This window comes from Lissotriton vulgaris, chromosome 1_1 (genome assembly GCF_964263255.1).
Source record: "Lissotriton vulgaris chromosome 1_1, aLisVul1.2, whole genome shotgun sequence".
Classification (NCBI taxonomy): domain Eukaryota; kingdom Metazoa; phylum Chordata; class Amphibia; order Caudata; family Salamandridae; genus Lissotriton; species Lissotriton vulgaris.
Genome location: NC_141685.1, coordinates 926439438 through 926457167, shown reverse-complemented (window position 1 = coordinate 926457167; position 17730 = coordinate 926439438). Strand labels below are relative to the sequence as shown.

At 44.4% G+C, this 17730-nt stretch overlaps 1 protein-coding gene across 1 annotated transcript in view; it reads right to left on the bottom strand.

The window, feature by feature from the left end:
- LOC147748187 (peroxiredoxin-2-like) overlaps positions 1 to 17207 on the bottom strand; it is a 69781-nt gene extending 52574 nt beyond the window's left edge. Inside the window, exons 1-3 of the mRNA XM_086959103.1 lie at positions 17117 to 17207; positions 13294 to 13399; positions 12251 to 12404 (exon numbers count right to left, since the gene is read on the bottom strand). Of these exons, the coding sequence (XP_086815229.1) occupies positions 12251 to 12404; positions 13294 to 13396 (257 nt within the window). The 5' untranslated portion in view covers positions 13397 to 13399; positions 17117 to 17207. The remainder of the gene's footprint in view (positions 1 to 12250; positions 12405 to 13293; positions 13400 to 17116) is intronic.
- Between the last annotated feature and the right edge of the window lie 523 nt (positions 17208 to 17730).

The following is a 17730-nucleotide window of genomic DNA, read 5'->3' as shown; positions in this document are numbered from 1 at the left end:
ACACAGTGACATACCTGCTCCGCTGTAGTCAGGCGTCGTAGCACACCCGGGACACGCTAGGTGTCACTGGGTGGGCCCGATGATGAAGCATGCCACCAACTAGGTTGGTGGGTGAGGGCTTTCTAAAGACACCCAACAGGTGCCATCTCCTTCTGACACAACAATACTGAGTCACTATTATGATTATAATATAATATCATACCAACCCCATTCCAGCTAGTCCTTTTTTGATTAATTGTACATATAAACCGGGGATCTGGACTAGCTATCTGGTCCTCTCTCTCCCTCTTGATACACACGATTATGCAGCATTACCTCTCAACTATCCACTCAGTAATACATACATAAATGATGCAAACTCTGTTCCTTTTTCTCAAATCCCTGAAGTGGGGGATAGAGTAATTCCAAACACGAACAGGAGAGTCTTCCTGATAGAAGACGCACACATGGGACTAGGTCCGAGGCACCAACAGATCTTGAAATCTTTAATAGAATTACAAATCAGAGTACTGGTGGCCGGGAATGAGCGTGCAAATTTACAAATTTGCAATGGATTGTCCAGACTGCAACAGAGATCGCAGCTGTGAACCGGACCAGGATACTGCCCGGACATCTTTGTTAGAAAGCTTCAGGCATTCTATGATACAGAAATCCAACAGAAAAATGTGTGCCAATAATTAAGACAAATTAACTTGATTATGTAGACCAGCAACACTCGGCTGACGCCAGAACTGTTATAAAAAGATTTGCGGGTCTAAATCGGCACATACGCAATTGGCATGCTACATTCTGATCAGGGTCCTGCGTTTAGATCTCGAGCTTACAAAGAGGCCATGAACAGCATGGGCATCTCATTGCGTTACTTTTCTCCCTTCCATCCTGAGGGAAATGCGGTTGTGGAAAGAAAAAACCGGGACATAAAGCAATCTATAACGGCGAGGGTATTAGGTTCGGGTGATGGGTGGGTCAAACATTTAACAAGTGTCCAACGTTAACAAGTGTCCAACGTAGTCTTAATAATATGCCAAGAAATTCTCTAAAAGGTCTCACTCCATACGAACTATTGTTCGGGACTAGAATGCTTCTTCAGGATCTTGATAGTCATACTTCAGTGGTAAAAGAAAAATCCTTTGATATCAAAGATCGTTTGGCTATTTTACAGGATTTAAATGAAACTAGAAAAAACCTGAGTAACATTAAGTTGAAACTACAGCCGACAGCCACTGAAGAGAAACCACCTGTCCCAGCAAGACCTGTCTGGATTCCAAAGATTGGGGATCTGGTCAGAGAAAAGATTGCGGTGAAGAAGGAATTTGGGCCTTCTTACAGAAAAGCAGTACCTGTCTTAGCTATCAGCGGAACAAGATAAGTAGTACTACCGCCCCTTGCTGGTAAAAAGGAGACCAGAGTTGTATCAATCGACCTGGTAAAACTAAAATCATGAGGCCAATAATAAGTAGTAGGCCAAGTGGACTCCCAAGAAATAGCAGAATACCGAAATTTGCTACAATCCAAGAGGCTCATGCTGAGAGACTAATCAAATTTGATAAACCTACAGTGAATAAAAAAGGACTAAGCAATAATGCCATGGAACTTGTGCCTCTTGAAACCCTAATAGTAACAGTTCGTCAAGAAACACCAATCTACAATGATGTAGCCTCTGACTATTCTAATGAAACAAAGAAAGTGCAAAAGCAAATGAAAATCCGGACAGAATTCCAAAAATTGACAGAACTGCATCTGGCTACTTCATCAATTTCGAAGACTTCTCAGAAGATCCAAGTTAGCATGAAGAAACGCCTGTAACAAAAACTTTCAAAGACAAAATAATTGAACTTTCTCTCCAACTAAAAGAAACATATCTGATTTCACCATGTATTGAATTTTGGATTGTGTTAGGTGTACTTACTCTCCTGCTTTGGCTTATCATGGTTCTCTGTTTGGGAAAATTCATTGATGGAAAATATAGTACAATGGACACAGCAAGTCAGAACATCAACTTGGTCCTAAAGCCTCACACATCCTCTCACATCGAGAAAAGAAAACTGTCATCAGTAAACATCTCAGCCAATCCAATACCCGGTGGGGTAGCATGGGACAGAACTGATTATTACATTTTTGGCCCGGTTGAGCTCTTGAATTATCCACACCAGTTCAAGGTTTCATTAAGTGACTTTGTGACACCAAGTAACTTCTCTGATGACTGGGACTTTGAAAACATTAATAATATGATGTCGGATTTAGTAATGTCAGCCAAATTTACAGAACTTGATTACTTGCAGGGTTCATCGAATTATGAAGAATTATACTGTTACAACCATTATGGTGTTCACTATTTGCATAAAACTGCTTAGCCTAGAAATGTTTTATCTTATAACCAGTGGGAACACTGTCCAACTCCACCAAAAGGTAGTTCGAAAACATTTTTTGAGAAATTCCAATACTTCTCAGGGTTTAATAACCGTGATCCAGAAAAGTTTTATTTCAAAATGTTAAGTAGGACAGGAATGAAAACAATGTTGACAAATACTAAACTGATTTATTCTGAAAAATGTTATGACAAAATGTCTACATCTGGTTTCGAATTTTAGAAAAACACCATTGAAACAAAAACAATCTGGGGTTCCAAAGATTGGCAAGTACAAGGCCTAGAAGCACTATTCTAGGGCCTGCATGATCCCAGAACAAATAATATTCTTAATACACAATTCAACAAACTACTTGTCTTGGCCTAGCTAAGATAAAAGATTTAAATACACCATCTATTCCGAAACCCATAACTGATAGTGACAGCACTACAGATGTGGAGATAGAGGTATCCCATATTTTACACCAAAACAGAACACATCCTGATTGGAAAAAGTGGGTGATCTGGCCAACAGACGCGAATAACTGTTAAGATAGATTCCTGAACAAAACACAGAGGTTCAAAATGACCAGACCAGACCCTAGATACTCCCAGAGACAACATCCAGGGATAGTTACAACATACAGTGTAGGAAAACTATGCCTTGAGTGGCTAGAGAAATCCACACTGGCTGAAATTAAGCAACACTTGACTTTACTTAAAGACGGTGCTGACTTGCGTGATTTCATAATGGGACCACGCAAACAGCGTCAAAAACGTTTCATAGCGGCCGGTATATACGCTGCGTACAACGAAGCATGGAAAGTAATGCAAATTGAAACAGCAGAAAAAATACGAGAAATTGATCGTATACATTTGGAAAAATCACTTTCTGTTGTGGACAATGGGTTAACGACTGTCCTCCAGAATATATTTACTGGACAGCATTGTATCATCTGCTTTTGATATAATAGAGCAGGACTTACTAATGTTACAACATGGTCAGTCTCAATTACGTTCTATTGTACAGCTTGGCTGGACGTTGCAAAATCTGCGTTCAGGATACGTACCATGGCATTTAATCAACACAACGTCATTATTCGGTATCTTTAACCTTACTGATAAACAAATCAGTTTGGCACAAAAAGGAGCAGACTATACCATTCTGAGCATTGAAAAACTCGAGAGATTACCATTGACAATGTCAGAGAGACCTGTCATTGAATGGATAATACATGGAACAATTACAATTCCGATAACAACTCTCCAGTTTAAATACTGTCAAGAGTATATACCTGTAGGCCACTATGAAAGGTTGGGTAAAGAATACATCAAATCAACCTGGGATTTACCTTATACACACAGATGTTATAGTGAAGGGAACAAGGAGGTATTTCTTAGAGGTAAAAATTGTAAAAAATCACTAAGCGGTACACTTCTGTGTCAAGGTATTAATTTGCATGGAGCCTGCGAAGGGTCTTCAAATAACCTTTCATGTCACCTGCATGACACGCCTGCAAAACAGATAGAGCCATTTTTTATACCACTTTCTAACAGCAGTTACTTTTTAATAAGTGACCACAGCTGTTGTGGCATGCTGCCAGGAAAAGCCTATCTGACAACTGTAACTTCCAGGGCCATTTGCAAGTATTGTATCCACACAGCAATCCAGATATGGGGGCTGCGTTATGGCCTCGGTTGAATAGCTCTTCTATTCAAATTGATACTTTAAGCAGAATGAAGTCTATTCTTTTACAGACAACTGTGCCGTTAACGTAATCAAAAGAAATGTATGATCTGCAAGTGGCAAGGACATCGGCAGAGATACATTCCCTTTTATCGACAAATTGCCCTGTGCATTTCGTAGAAATACTAAGCCAAATCTTAAACATGTCTGATACCAGTGGCATCGCACATGTATTTAAGACAATTTTTCCGGGACTGTTAGCACCCTTTGAAACAGTTCTGGGCATCTTCCCGAATTTTGTCCATTCGGTCTTTGGCGGCCTACCCTTAATCTTGGGACTTGTGGCAGGAATTTTATTTTTGCTCCTTCTGCACCGATATGGCAAGCCAATCCACAGACAAGACTCTAGCAACGATGGAAGAAGCGATCCTAGCAATACGATACCGAGACCGTATCACTAAGGTCCTCGGATTGGCCCGGCTAAGAGATCTGAGTACAACCTGGTTTCTTTCATTCAGACCGATCTGGCAAGATTGCATCATACCTGTGCTTCGATGTCTGCAATGCGGAGAAGAATGCGTGTTGGACGTCTGTCTTACACTACAATCAGCAGTACCAATGGATATCGATACTTTGCTAGGTCCTGTAACGACTCATGCATCGTGTTGTCCCCAGCGGCTACCGATTCTGATGACGGCATTCGTTGAGACTTCACCACTACGAATAGGTGGCGCTGAAGTACAAGAGGAAAGCAGCACCAAACAGGCACAGCCTTCTGTGAGCATTGCTGATCCAACCATCGATGATAGCAATCACGCAGAAAACTGCACAGTTGCAGTATTTTCGAACTTGGTCGAACTTTCACCTGATGTGGTAGACCACTTTTTTGCGGGTCTGTCTGAAATAATGTTCTCTCTAATCAACGAGAATAACTCTTAATAAAAACAATGCGCACACAGCGTTCCCTGAACTCTGAATTCGGCCTTCAGTTTTTGATAAACAAAGCTACAGAAAATATTTGGAACTCATTCTCCCCTGAAAGCGAAATTACTTTTGCCCATTTTTTCAAAATATTTACTTTTTTTTGGCACATTGTACTCTGCTTAAAGTAGAACTATTCTTAGAGAACAGAGCTTCTATTTTTAGGATACTAGAAGCAATATTTTACCACAGCCTCTAGCACATATACAGCAATTTATATGAATATGTGATGAAATGGTCTCGACCTTCTTTTCTGTATTTAGAGCCATTTCATGTGTAATTTTGCAATTTATTCAGCTGATATATATATGCATTTATCTGAATGATGACATTGCTTGAAAAGTGTACAGTACCAACACTAAATTTCGTGTATTTACCTTATACCATTTCAAATGCGAAATATGTATTTTGGGGTGGGTCGGAAAACACATATGCATCGTTGAATGTTTACGATCGCTTAGTTTTTAGTAATGATGGACATCAATCCGTGGAGTGGGTGTCGTGTTTATATCTAGGACCCTAATTCGATATTCCCGATTTATGCCCTTGGGAGGTTATAATCAATAAATATCCTGATAAAGGCATAAGAATCAGATCCATATTCAGTAATAGCCCATGCAGTCCATAGCACAGCACGGGTACTTCCATCGACTCCTAGAAAGCACAACGCGTTCTTTAAACAAACCAAGCCACCAGCAGCCCAGGAAACACCCCCTGCTTTTGTTTTGATTTGAACAAGAACTCCTGAAGTCTAGAAAGAACTGTTAGTTCTTAGTGACGTCTCATGTCCAACCTTACGTCAAACCCGGCACCTTCCAGGTATAAAATACCAACAGTTGCCTTAAGCCAACACACGGTGGTTTGGAGCAGAGCGGCCATCTACTTGCCCGAGAGCCCATCTGATGCGAGAGCCCACGGAAGCCGCCCCTCCCGTTTGACGCACTGAGAGAAGAACAAGAACAAGAACAAGAGAAGAAAATAGGCTGAGCAAGAGGTGAGGTAAATAGTAAAGGACAGAGGAGAGATGTGAATGTAAGTGTGCAGAATCAGCAAAAAAAAGTAGGAGGCTGGAGGAGAGGTAAAAGTGTCTTTGAACTAGCATGTGCTGCTAAGTACATTGAGCCTTCTGCCAAAGTGTTCAATTACATGTCTCTATTTTCCAAGTAGAAAGGGTGGCTTAGATTTGCGATGTGTGTCATCCTTCACAAAAGTTTGTGATCTCGAACCATCCTCGACATGTCTGAGGAATTACAGCCTGCTCTCTGCGTACTCTTACTACTCTTGATCTTTCTATTAAATATAGCTCCCATTTGGGACCCTTTTCTGGCCATTTCATGAATGGATATCTAAACATCATAGCTTATGCCCTGACCTCCATTTGCAATATCGCCCTTGCGTTATCATCTGTCTCAACCTATGTAGAAAAAAAAAAAAAAAACTAAAAAGCAGCGTTTGTTCCTATGCTCAAAAATCCTTCAGCAGGCTCAAAGCCTCTCAGCATCTTCTAACATCTCTTTGCTGCCTTTTTCTGAAAAATCCTTGAAAAATAAGTCAATTGACAAATTTGTTTCATATAAACTAAATTACTTCTTAATTGCTTGCTAGTTGTATTCTGACCTCTCCATAAGTTGTAAGCATTTCTTGCTGTGTTGGACAGTTTGTGCCGGATTCTTGAGCAGGAAGGCAAAGCAGCCTTGATACTACTATATTATATTGTTGATATCAGTTTCCCATCCGGTGCTTTTGAATCAATTGAAACAACCTGGAATTTAAGGTATTCCCCATACGTGGCTTCAGCTTTATCCTTTCTGAGAGGCCTGGTCTCGAACCATGAAAATGTTTTGGACTTGCATGCAATCAGTTGCTTTTTGGATAAAGAAAAATTCATTAAAACTAAATAGCAAAACAGGAGACATCCCTATCTTTAAGGGGCCAGGTTCCATACACACTGCTCTTTGGTGGCTTCTGGAGCTGGGCCAATCAACCATGGTTGTGTCAACAACAACATTTTGGATTTATTTTCCAACGTCTTCTCTGTGTCTGGACAAACGGTGTGTTATCTACTTCTACTACATCCATATGCAATACCTATTCCTACATTTTCACCTGTCATTAAGCAAGACTGTTGTACAGGGGGAGGAGCCTAGCCGGCGACCAAGATGGCCGCCTGAACCCTCGGCTCCGCTGGTCCGTCTCCTTCTTGTCCGAGCCGCTAACAACCCTGGAATTCACGGTGCACCCTCTCGGCGGCTTCGGACTCGGGAGGCGGCGCTGCGCCCGACGGTGTGATCCCCGTCGCTCTTCGCTCGGCAGAAGTGAAGAAACATCCCAGTTTGTTTCCAGTGTACCCGGATGGCGTCCAGTTCTTTGTCTCCGTGGAAGGCTGCCCCCGACGGAGTGGAGCAGTGGCCGTAGACGGCGGATCGGAGCAGTTTGGCGGTGAATTGTAGCAGCGACGAGCCATCCGCTACACTGTTGCATCCGCTTCCTCAACACGCGGCACTGGGATCGCGGCAAGTAGCGATACATTGTATCCGTTCCTGGACTCACTGTTAGCCTTCGCCTTCCGACGACTTCCCCGGGGGCCATCTTGAGCCGGGCGCTCCTGAGCTTGCTGTTGCGGGCACGGCCGGATCCTGACGACATCACTATCTTCTGCCTTATGCTACAGCCGGGAAATTGCCATTATGGAGAGTGCAGCTCTTGCCCCTGAGATCCGGGTGTGCAAGTTGAGACGCCGCAGGTATTCCGGGCAGCTGGGAAGTGGTGCTGGCAGGGGGGCCCAAGTACTGACTCACGATCGGGAGCCCCACGGTCCTGATACTAAGCCGTCCCTTTCTCCTGACCTGCCCCTGAGCCTAAGGGTCATTCACGACGCCCTGACCGCCTTGCGGGCAGATGTCCGGTCCACAGCTCGGGACCTGGGAGGTCGACTGGACGCCGGTGGGCTCGCCCTGCCCCCCGTTGATCGAGCTTGCGTCCGCCTGCGGGGCGCTTCGCCACATCCTGTGCTCGGTCGTGGTGAACCGACTGGGCGGCTATGCACGGGGGTGCTGGTGGACCTGGACCTAGTGGCCGCCTCGACTTTGCCAGAGTTACGTGTGGGCAGTGTGGGAGCTCCTGTATTACCGCGCCGACTTGAGAAATGCAGCTGGGAGCCATGTCCTGGACTTTCCGTGGGGGCCGCTGGCGGCTCTGACTACTGTGGTGAACCCATGTCGCCACCGTCTAGCTGGATTGTCGTGGGTGACTCGCTGCGCTGCGCTGCTTCTCACTATACAGTTTGGGACTCCACGGCACTGGACTGGTCGGACGCTGGGGACAGGCACCTTCGATCGCTGCCGTGTGGACTAGCTGCCTTTGGTGAACTGCTGTCTTGCTATGGACCGTCTGCCACGATTGTGGACCACACTACGACGTCCGAAATGGACTTTGGTGATCGTTCCTTTACTCAGCTGTGGTCCCTTTGTTTGTTCCCACCTTCTACGAGATCTGTTGTGCAGCTGGATTGTACCGTTGCACCGCACCGTAGGGGCCAAGGGTGAGGTTGCACCCTCTTGGGTCAGGACTGTCTCTCTTCTGCTGCTGGGACGCTGATGGACTGCCGGGGATTTAAATATTGGTATTGTACTGGTCTTGGGGTCGGGGTAAGGGCGGCCGGGGAATCGTATGTTCATCGAATTGGAAATGCTTAATTGGCCCTCCTCCGGTCTTATGTGAAAGGTATTTCTTTTTCTTTTTCCTTTTCCCTTTTCTTTCTTCCTCTTAATTTCTCTTCTCTCACTACATTTCGGGTTTTTTGGGGAGATGAAACACTCTGCTAGGGGGGGGGGGGCAGGCCGTAGCCTCTGCATGTGTGTAGGGTGGGGGGGTACATTTTAGTTGGTGTTAATTTCTATGGTGCCTTTGTTTTTGTATAATTTTTTCTTCTTTCCTAGGCCCGGGTTAGGTCGACTGGGGGATGGGTGGTGGCGCGGTGTTGATTGGGATGGTGCGTCCTCTCCTGGGGTATGCATACTGAGTGGCCATCCTCTGGCTGGAACTTGCATGTTGCGAGCCGCACTGATTGCAACGGGGGTCTATTGTCGAGTCCCACCTACACGGACCTAGTTTTCTTTTTCTTGCTGGTATTAGTGCGGAGTAGTACGACCTGATCTTAATTGTTGCGATGAAAACCTTGAAATTAACCTTCACTGATCCTGAGACATGGTAATATGGTACTTACAGTGTAACCCAATTATTGCTTGCCTATAACCAGATATTACGATGTCGCCGTACAGTTGCATTGATGCTCAACAGTTGCCGTGGCCGGCCGGAAGGTTGTAGGCCCGTATTTGTTCTGATTTGATGCACAATAAAGGTTTAAAAAAAATAAATAAATAAAAAAAAAAAGACTGTTGTACAGTCAACTATCTTCTCACAACCAGATAATGAAAGTGTTCCCTGTCTTGAACTTCCCACCTTATGCATTTGGTACCCTTCAGATCATTAAGAACACTGATAGGATCCTAATCTGAGGCTGCTCTAGATACTCTTTCTGCTGATTACCGCAACCAAATGATCTATCAATTTTCCATTGTGCACTGCATAAAAGGGCCTGCTCATTCTTCAGCACTATATTAGTCCTTCCGTTTATTCCAGAATCCTACGCTCTGTAACAGCATGCTCCTGTGCCATCCTAAAATTAGGAGGAAACATAGTGGAGGTAGATCCTTCTCTTTTCTGGCTGCACAGGATTCAAAATGTCTCAGTCTTGAGCTACGGTCATCCTAAATCTTCTGGGAAAATCTGTAAAACTGGCCTTTCAATACATTAGTATAGCCTGTACCTTTTCCTTGGAAATTCCTTAGCGAAAGGTTACCCTCTTGGAGTGGTATTTTCATTCATCTCTTTCCATAAAACAATAACTAAAGAAATTTGCTTTATCTGCTCAATTTGGTGTAATTCAACAAAACAAACCTGAGGAAAGGGGAAGAAGCCGCCCAAATATATTGTAAAAGTAATTTGAAGGTATATTAGGTATCTGCTCCAACGTGTTTTAAAGTTTATCATTTGTCAATAACTGTCCAAGAAACTAGAGCCACTAGAACACCAGTTATCCTGTCCCAAAGAGTATTAAAATACATTTACCAGGCTGCTGCACATGGTCAGTCTGGTCATGCTCCCAAAGATAGCCTGATCACTGTCAAGTGCAGAATGACAATGGGAAGGCCTGGGCAGCACAAGATGGAGCGATGTGAGGCTTGGTAAATTGCTGCTTTTCAGCAGTACACTTTAAATTAGCCTTGCTTTGTAGGTGAGAATAAGTGGCAGTTTACAGTAAAAGGGGGCTGCAGAGGGGAGCTGACTGAGGAGCGAGTGGCTCATTTCCATAGAGTACATCATCACACATGGAGCCATTAGCCAGTCACTGAGCCTAGGTGAGTGGGTGGCCAGTAGTTTTAGGAAGGCAAATATAGTATTGGCGATTGGAAGGACCAAAAGTGTTTGATTAGATAGCCTGGGGCATGACTAGAGTAATGTATGGATAATAGACATGGTCTTTAAAGGGTATTGCATTCAATTGTCACTTTAACCAAGATCCAGTGCATTTACCTGAGAGTAAGTGCAATTTGGTTGTTACTTCTTAGGCTAAATTTGAGTCAAGCGACATGTGTCTGGACCAATCGCAATTTGGCAAGTGTCTTCTCAGCTATTACGGATATGTGACTTCAAATCTTTAAAAATGCAAAGCTCAGGGATTCTGGGAGATTTATTTTGAAAGTCAAACACAGCCTCCCCAACCTATTCCACATTGCTAGATTTTATTTCCTTGTAAGGGAAATCTGTATTGAGTCTGCTAAAATAAATACCTCTTCTTTTGTTGCTTTAATTTACTACTTGTCTGTTTAGTGACTGGATCCCACTGTAGCTTTTGCCAGTTTATTTCCCTGGATACACATTCTTGTCCCTATTTAGCCATCTCATCTTTATATCTTTAAGTTAGTCCTGCTCTTTTCATCTCCTAAAAATGAAGTTAGAGAGTAGTTGCCAGGTTTAGGCATTCAGTTTATGGGAATGGTCTAGCTTTTGGTGCTCATGCCACCCAACCTGTGTATGTTATCTGTGTCATCTCATCCTCTTATTTGTGCTTTCTGTTTACTGGAGCATTTTCAGGTCGCTCACCCGAACCAGCATGGATCCCTTTATGTCCATGCCTGCTAAAACCAAATGCCTTAATCTTGAACTTCATTGGTGCAACTGGAGTGTCAGGGAGTCACCTGAAGTTCCACTATATAGCTATGGGACAGTCTGTCTTAGAATGTCATTCATGCACTAATCTGGAAACATCGGTTTTGGAGAGATAGAGGCCTAGCTTTTAAACCCGTTAGACGTGTTGCATTTCCACATTATAGAGCTTTAAAAAATGTGCACTTATTTTATTAGGGCTATTAATTGTATTTGTAGCCATCTCAGTGATGTACACATTAGAGAGGAAGCTTGCAAAGCTACTTCAACAGTGCCAGAAAATGATTAGTCAGTGGACACTTCTTATGATGTCACTTGCTGTGATACTACATCTTATGCAAATTAGAGGGGGCCTCACATGTTCCTATCCTGCCCGGGGCCCCATGAATCCTAGGACCGGCCCTGGGTTTGAAAAACATGGGTTTATTGGGAGACATGAACCTAGCAAACTGAAGGTACAGCTCAAAAGTCGAAAAATATGGTAAACAAATGACAGTGGGAGCTCTCTGGGTCCGCGCCGTTGGTGCAGGAAGAAAGAAAAGTATGTCACCATGCCGGGGCGCCACTTATATGTGCAACGTGACATCACTTCCGATGCAAAGTCCACTGATGCTACCTACCATCGCGTAGAGGTACTGCTTAATATCTTACAGATTCATTCAGATGCCTGAGGAGTAGTCCAAAGTGAGTAATCTATGGTTAGAAGTCTCTATCAGAACTAATGTTTACTACTCCTAGATAGGCACACCCATATGCTGGAGACATTTAGCTCTTTACATACAATATGGGGGTAAAAGGCAGGTGTTCAAGGCATCAAACTGCATGCATAAAGCATTCACTGATATAGGTTTCCCAGGCAAAGCCATCTAAACACGTGGGAGCACACGATATATAGGCAGAAGCACCACCCTGCATGCACCCCTATAAACACCAAAAGCATACATTCAAGATGAAAAAGGCAAAAGAGTGATAGCACCACGACTAACTGAAAAGGAACCTGCACCTACCATGCAAGATGGGTGAAATGAGAGTCAACTGAGGCACCAATGATCTCGCAGTTTATCTTGCGAAATTCCTCTGCGCGGTCACTGAAGGCTGTGATCTCGGTGGGGCAGACGAATGTGAAGTCGAGGGGATAGAAGAAGAAAACCACATACTTTCCTGAAAAGTAAAGACAAGTGAAATGACAGCAGAACTACTGATCTACATTAACCTCGAAGCCCAAAACATCCCAACCAGTCTTGGAGCCATGTATATAGCATGCAAGGTATTGACGCCAGGATATGTAAGTCCAGTAGCATGCAGGACCTGAAGCCAAAGGGCGATGGGTGAAGAACATCTTGTGGCCACGCCCTAAGGAGTGCAGGGAGTCCGGGCGCAATTGTCGTAGATATAAAGACAGAGCTACAGGAGCTGCTGCACAGCGGAGACAGTGATTCGCATTAAAGTATGCTTGGTCTCTACAAATACACAGTGCGTACTGAATTCATCTCAGAACACTTCAGTGACTACATATTGGGTTAATTTCTAGGCACCCTTAAAGCAGGCCATCACTAACTTGAGCACCCAGTACTGTGCTGCAATCTCATAAGTCTGCAAATCTACACAATCTAATCCCAACAAAAAGACAGCCAAAACGATAGTGTGCATTACAGTTTGTTATAATATGCTGCTTTCTGCTAGAAGCACAATCCTGCTCAGTGGTTTAACGCCTACTGCGGATGTGCATAACCAACAGGTTAAAAAAATAGTGGGCGCGGACCTAAAGCACAGTTGCCCAGGCAACTTTTAGATCACAGGTCAGGGCACCCCCTTCATACACCAAAACTGTTACAATGAGATATTTGCCGGTATACTGGTAATTTGTGGTATTTTGGAACTAAAAGGCTGCGTTTGCAAGGAAAAGGTAAAAGGGTTTATTTCTTTTTTTAAAGCCCGTTTTAATTGACCCAACCGGGAGTGAGGCTAGAAGAACACTATGCAGATCCATTTGTATTATGGCGAATTCCTAAAACATGCAAACCAAAATTGGACCTTCCATTCCAAGTACCTCTGTAATCAGACAATTTGATATCCTTAAACTCGCTGTTCACCAGTGCCGTGGCTTGGAATTCCGGAGCCGGCTTTCCGATGCGGGCGTTGCCAGATGCCATTTTCTGTTAGAAAAAAAAAAAGACGAGACAGACCCCCCCCCCCCGGAGGGGGTTAGCAACTCTTTCAAGGTTGAGTGTCCAAGAAGTCATTCAGTGGCCACGCAGATGTGTCACTCGCATACAAGAAGTCATTCAGTGGCCACGCAGATGTGTCACTCGCATACTCTTCATAGTCTGGTTAGGAGGGCACAGAGTGCTGGCACACAGCCTACACTATTACTGCAATCCACTGAGTCTTGTGCATAGCCTTCCCCCAAGCAAAAGTATCACTGCCGAGACACCAACTCTTGACAATGCAACCGCAGCCCCCAATTCACAAGGGTGCAGCTAGGATAGGTGAAAGTGCACCTCAATGCTGCAGTACTCTGTGCATGGTGTCCCTGCTGCATCTGGAACATAAAGCCTGGTCAGAAGGAGCTGATGCATTGACGACTAAAACATAAAATGCATGCACTCGAAAATTAAACTGAGCTATCTAGGGTCAACTCCACCATCAATTAATGGTACTTTTCTACCTACCCAAATTCTGGCCCCTGGTGGCTTTAGCTTGGACTTGGGCGACACTGGTGGACCCAGAAATGTTTGAGTATGAAATTTAAAAAGTAATTTCTGTAATTCTCCAGATCAAGCATCTTGCAATGTTTTGCTTTCCAGGACAGACACCTCTGATTTCCAAACCAAAGGAATGGCTAAGCCTTCTAAAGCAGCGCCATATCTAATACCAAGCGGGTGGCTCCTTTGTGCTCCAGACCGATTTCCTACTTTTAAAGTTTGCTTACACATCACAGCCCTCCACAGACTTTAACTCTTATATTATTATCCCTTGAAGTGGTGTGCACAGATCGGAAGCTGTCTGCCAGGTCGCTTTCACCCGAAATCTCCTTCACATGAGCAGCATTGCTTCTGAGCCCACCGGGCCTCAGTCACCTGCTCCGGCTTATAGTCACGCATTCCCACGATCCCCTGCGGATTAGAAGTGAAGCCCTCAACTACCTGCAGACTCTGCATAGACATGCAGGCCGGAACCCAACTGGAAATTGTGCTTTGCCACCCACTTTGAGAAGGAACCAGTCCTCGATGTGTGCTTCCTCTGAGGCACCTTAAAGGAGTAAACCCTGTTCAGACCTCAGTTTCCATCATCAGTTAGCCTGGGCACAAAAACAAAATATGTAAACCACCTCCTAGAACGAGACACCCCATTGGCCAGGTCCAGTGCTTTTCCACAGGTCCGAATGGAAATGTAAAAATCAGTCCATCACGACTGACCTGCACTCACTGACCATGCACAGTAATTTTCTTGAGACATACCCATCACTCTCCAAGATTCCTGGCCAATTCTTCACACAATTACCTATAAAACACTAGTAAACTAGCCTGAAAGAAGTTGAGCATAATTTTTGGACAACAAATTGCCGAGAGCGGTAGAAACTGTCTCTAGGTCCACACTAAAAACAGTCAGAGAAGGAAATGAAGGACAAGTGTTGAGGTAATAAGAGATATGAAGTACGTTTATTATTGGTAAGGAACATGCACACCTTAAAAGGCAGTAAAGAGCTGCGTACCTGGATGAAAAACCGAGCACCTCTTCAATTCAACGCAACAAGTATTAAACACCAAAAGAAAAAAAAAAACAGGTGAACAGATTAGGTCACGTGCCTATCGGTTACCATGTTTTGGACTTTCTACACATCAAGAGAAACCTGCACAAAAGACAACGGAACATCGGCATATAATTCCTCCTTCTGAAGACAATAACCGTAAAATAAACCTTAAAAGCCAACCATATAAAGGCACATTTTCCATGCAGTTTTATTTTCACAATGGGAGCAAAACAGATTGAATTTGCACCTTCCCCCAGGACAGTGAGACTTATAAAGAAAATAATCGTTAAGAGTGAACGTCCAACAACCAGTTACTACAGGAGGGTTTCAACTGCATCATGGGCATATGAACACCTTGTGGCAAAGGCGGCCAGAGTCTTTGTTTTATAGTGGCTTAATAACCTCCTCTGCAAATCTTCCACTTGAAGATTCATTTTTGGGTTGAAACAAGACTGACCACGTATAGATGCCTCAACTTGGTCAGGTGACCTGTTTATGTGCTTCAACACTCTAAAATGTAATAGGTCTACACCGGATGGAAAGCTTTGCCACACTAAATAGTATAAAATCGTTCTAAAATAGATTCAAGTTTCAACTACCAGATGGCATTCAAAACTGGGTAACACACAGTAACCAGTAAACTCTAGGGGCAAGAGATGAGACTACGACCTGTGTAAGACCAATCCCACGGATGAGTGAGATAGGGCTCCCACTGGCTTCAGCTCTTTCAGGACAGGCGTTCTGGGAGCTGAAGGTAGTTCACAATGAACCAGTGGACTTCAGCAGTTTACAGGCGGGTGCGGTGGTCGCTGTCCACCTCTGCTCTGGGAGAGGCCGGCGTCACTCCTACCACGGCAAAGATAATGTATTATCAGACAAGTGCAGGCCTCCATGGGTGTCACCCAGAGGAGGGCTCACCAGATCTCATTCAAAACGAATTTCGAATGCTCCATGCCCCTTCCGAGTAGGGTGCTCAGAGCCAGAGTGCACTTTTTTTGTTCGCAAGCTCTACGATTTGAGTGCCAGCTTCACGTACAACAGACTAGAATTAACAACATCCTGGAGCTCAGTTTGTGGTTCTTCGGCCGCACAGTCCAACACGCTATCTGAGGAAGTGGGCTACACTCAGCGAGTGAAACAAGCCACAGTGCATTGCATCGAGGTAGGCCACTGAGATCCATTTGCTGAGGAGGTAACGAGTCGTATGTAGCGGTTTATCAAGATAGGTAAAAAATATAAAACAAAGAAAAACTGCTCCTGTTGACCAATGCTTGGTCACTGCACGTTCAACAGCCATGGCACAACTAAATTACTATTTCAACCCAACACTAATCACTTCTACTATTCACCCTTCATACGCCTTTAATGCAAACTGCTGCACTCATTTACACTTCATAATGTCCCTGGTTGGAAGTCTAGCAAGCATTTCCCTTATCAAAAACAATAGCAATGGAGACGAACTTTTTATTACTCGCAGAAGCGTCTCACGCGCTTCATTTCGAACCTACATCAACCCTCACTAAGCAACTCACTCTACATCAATAACCAAAGCCCTACGCCAATTAATTCTGTGCCGTTACAAACCAGCTAAACCTTTAGAAGCACCTATGCTACACTCGCACTAATCCCCCAAGCTACTGTTACACGGACTCAACCCCACGCACATCGCCTTTCCAAGATGCACAGACAGTGCACTGCTATCCCGCTATTGTGCCACATTCGCACAGTGCCCTCCAACACGTGTCCCTTCTGCAACCCATGCAATCGATCCAGACAGTACTTTCCTCACAAATGTAACACTATCTTCCCCTCGTGATTTTTACAACCCCTTCATGCACACCTCTCAAGTATACAGTACATTAATTTATCTACCTCGCTCTAAAACGTACAGCTCATACCTCTGCTCTACAAAAAAACAGCCCACCCACCAAGCACTCTCAAACGGATCCCTCTCTTAACCCCTTACTATGCCCGCTTCTACCAAGTGAAATACTCCTTCATTATATATAGCACCTACAAGGGACCAACCTCAAATATATGACAGCACCCATGCCGGTCTCTCGCCCCTTTCTCACACACACCGACGAGGTTGCCCCTCTACGCTACCCAGTGTACCTACCTTCGTGGTCTTCTCAACCCTCAAAGACTGCACACGCTTCGCCCCCTACACTGCAGCTGCCGCGCGCGCGCGCCTCCCGGGTCATTTATAGCCAGCGCCGGGATGCTTGGAGCGTACCATCCTGCAGCGGGGGGTGAGTGTACTGAGTAACAGGGTGAAACATTCGCCGAAGGGAGTGGAGGGTGAAACATCCTTCGGTAACAAGTGCTAATCCCCTATGTTAAAGCCGATGTTCAAAAAACACACAGGCTGAAGGAAAACTAGGAGAGCAACACTCCTACCCACCCCGCCCTCAGTAGATGGTATCTTCCGTCTCGGGAGTGCAGGTGCATGAACGAGCTGTGTGAGGGGGTACGAGTTGCGGAGGGTGCAAGCTACGCACGCAGACTTTGGAGGTTTCCCGGAAGAAAAAGACGGAAAGAAATTGAGAGAGAACAAACATTGACAAAGCCAATAAGAGTCGTATGTTGGACCTAATTAGTTTTTAGCCATGGAGCACGTTTTCCTGGGTGCTACAACATCTTCTGTTATTTTACGTGTCAATGGTGACGTGACGATGCCTGGATATATAAGACCTCATCCGAAGCACAATCTTATGGAGTACCTTGCTGACC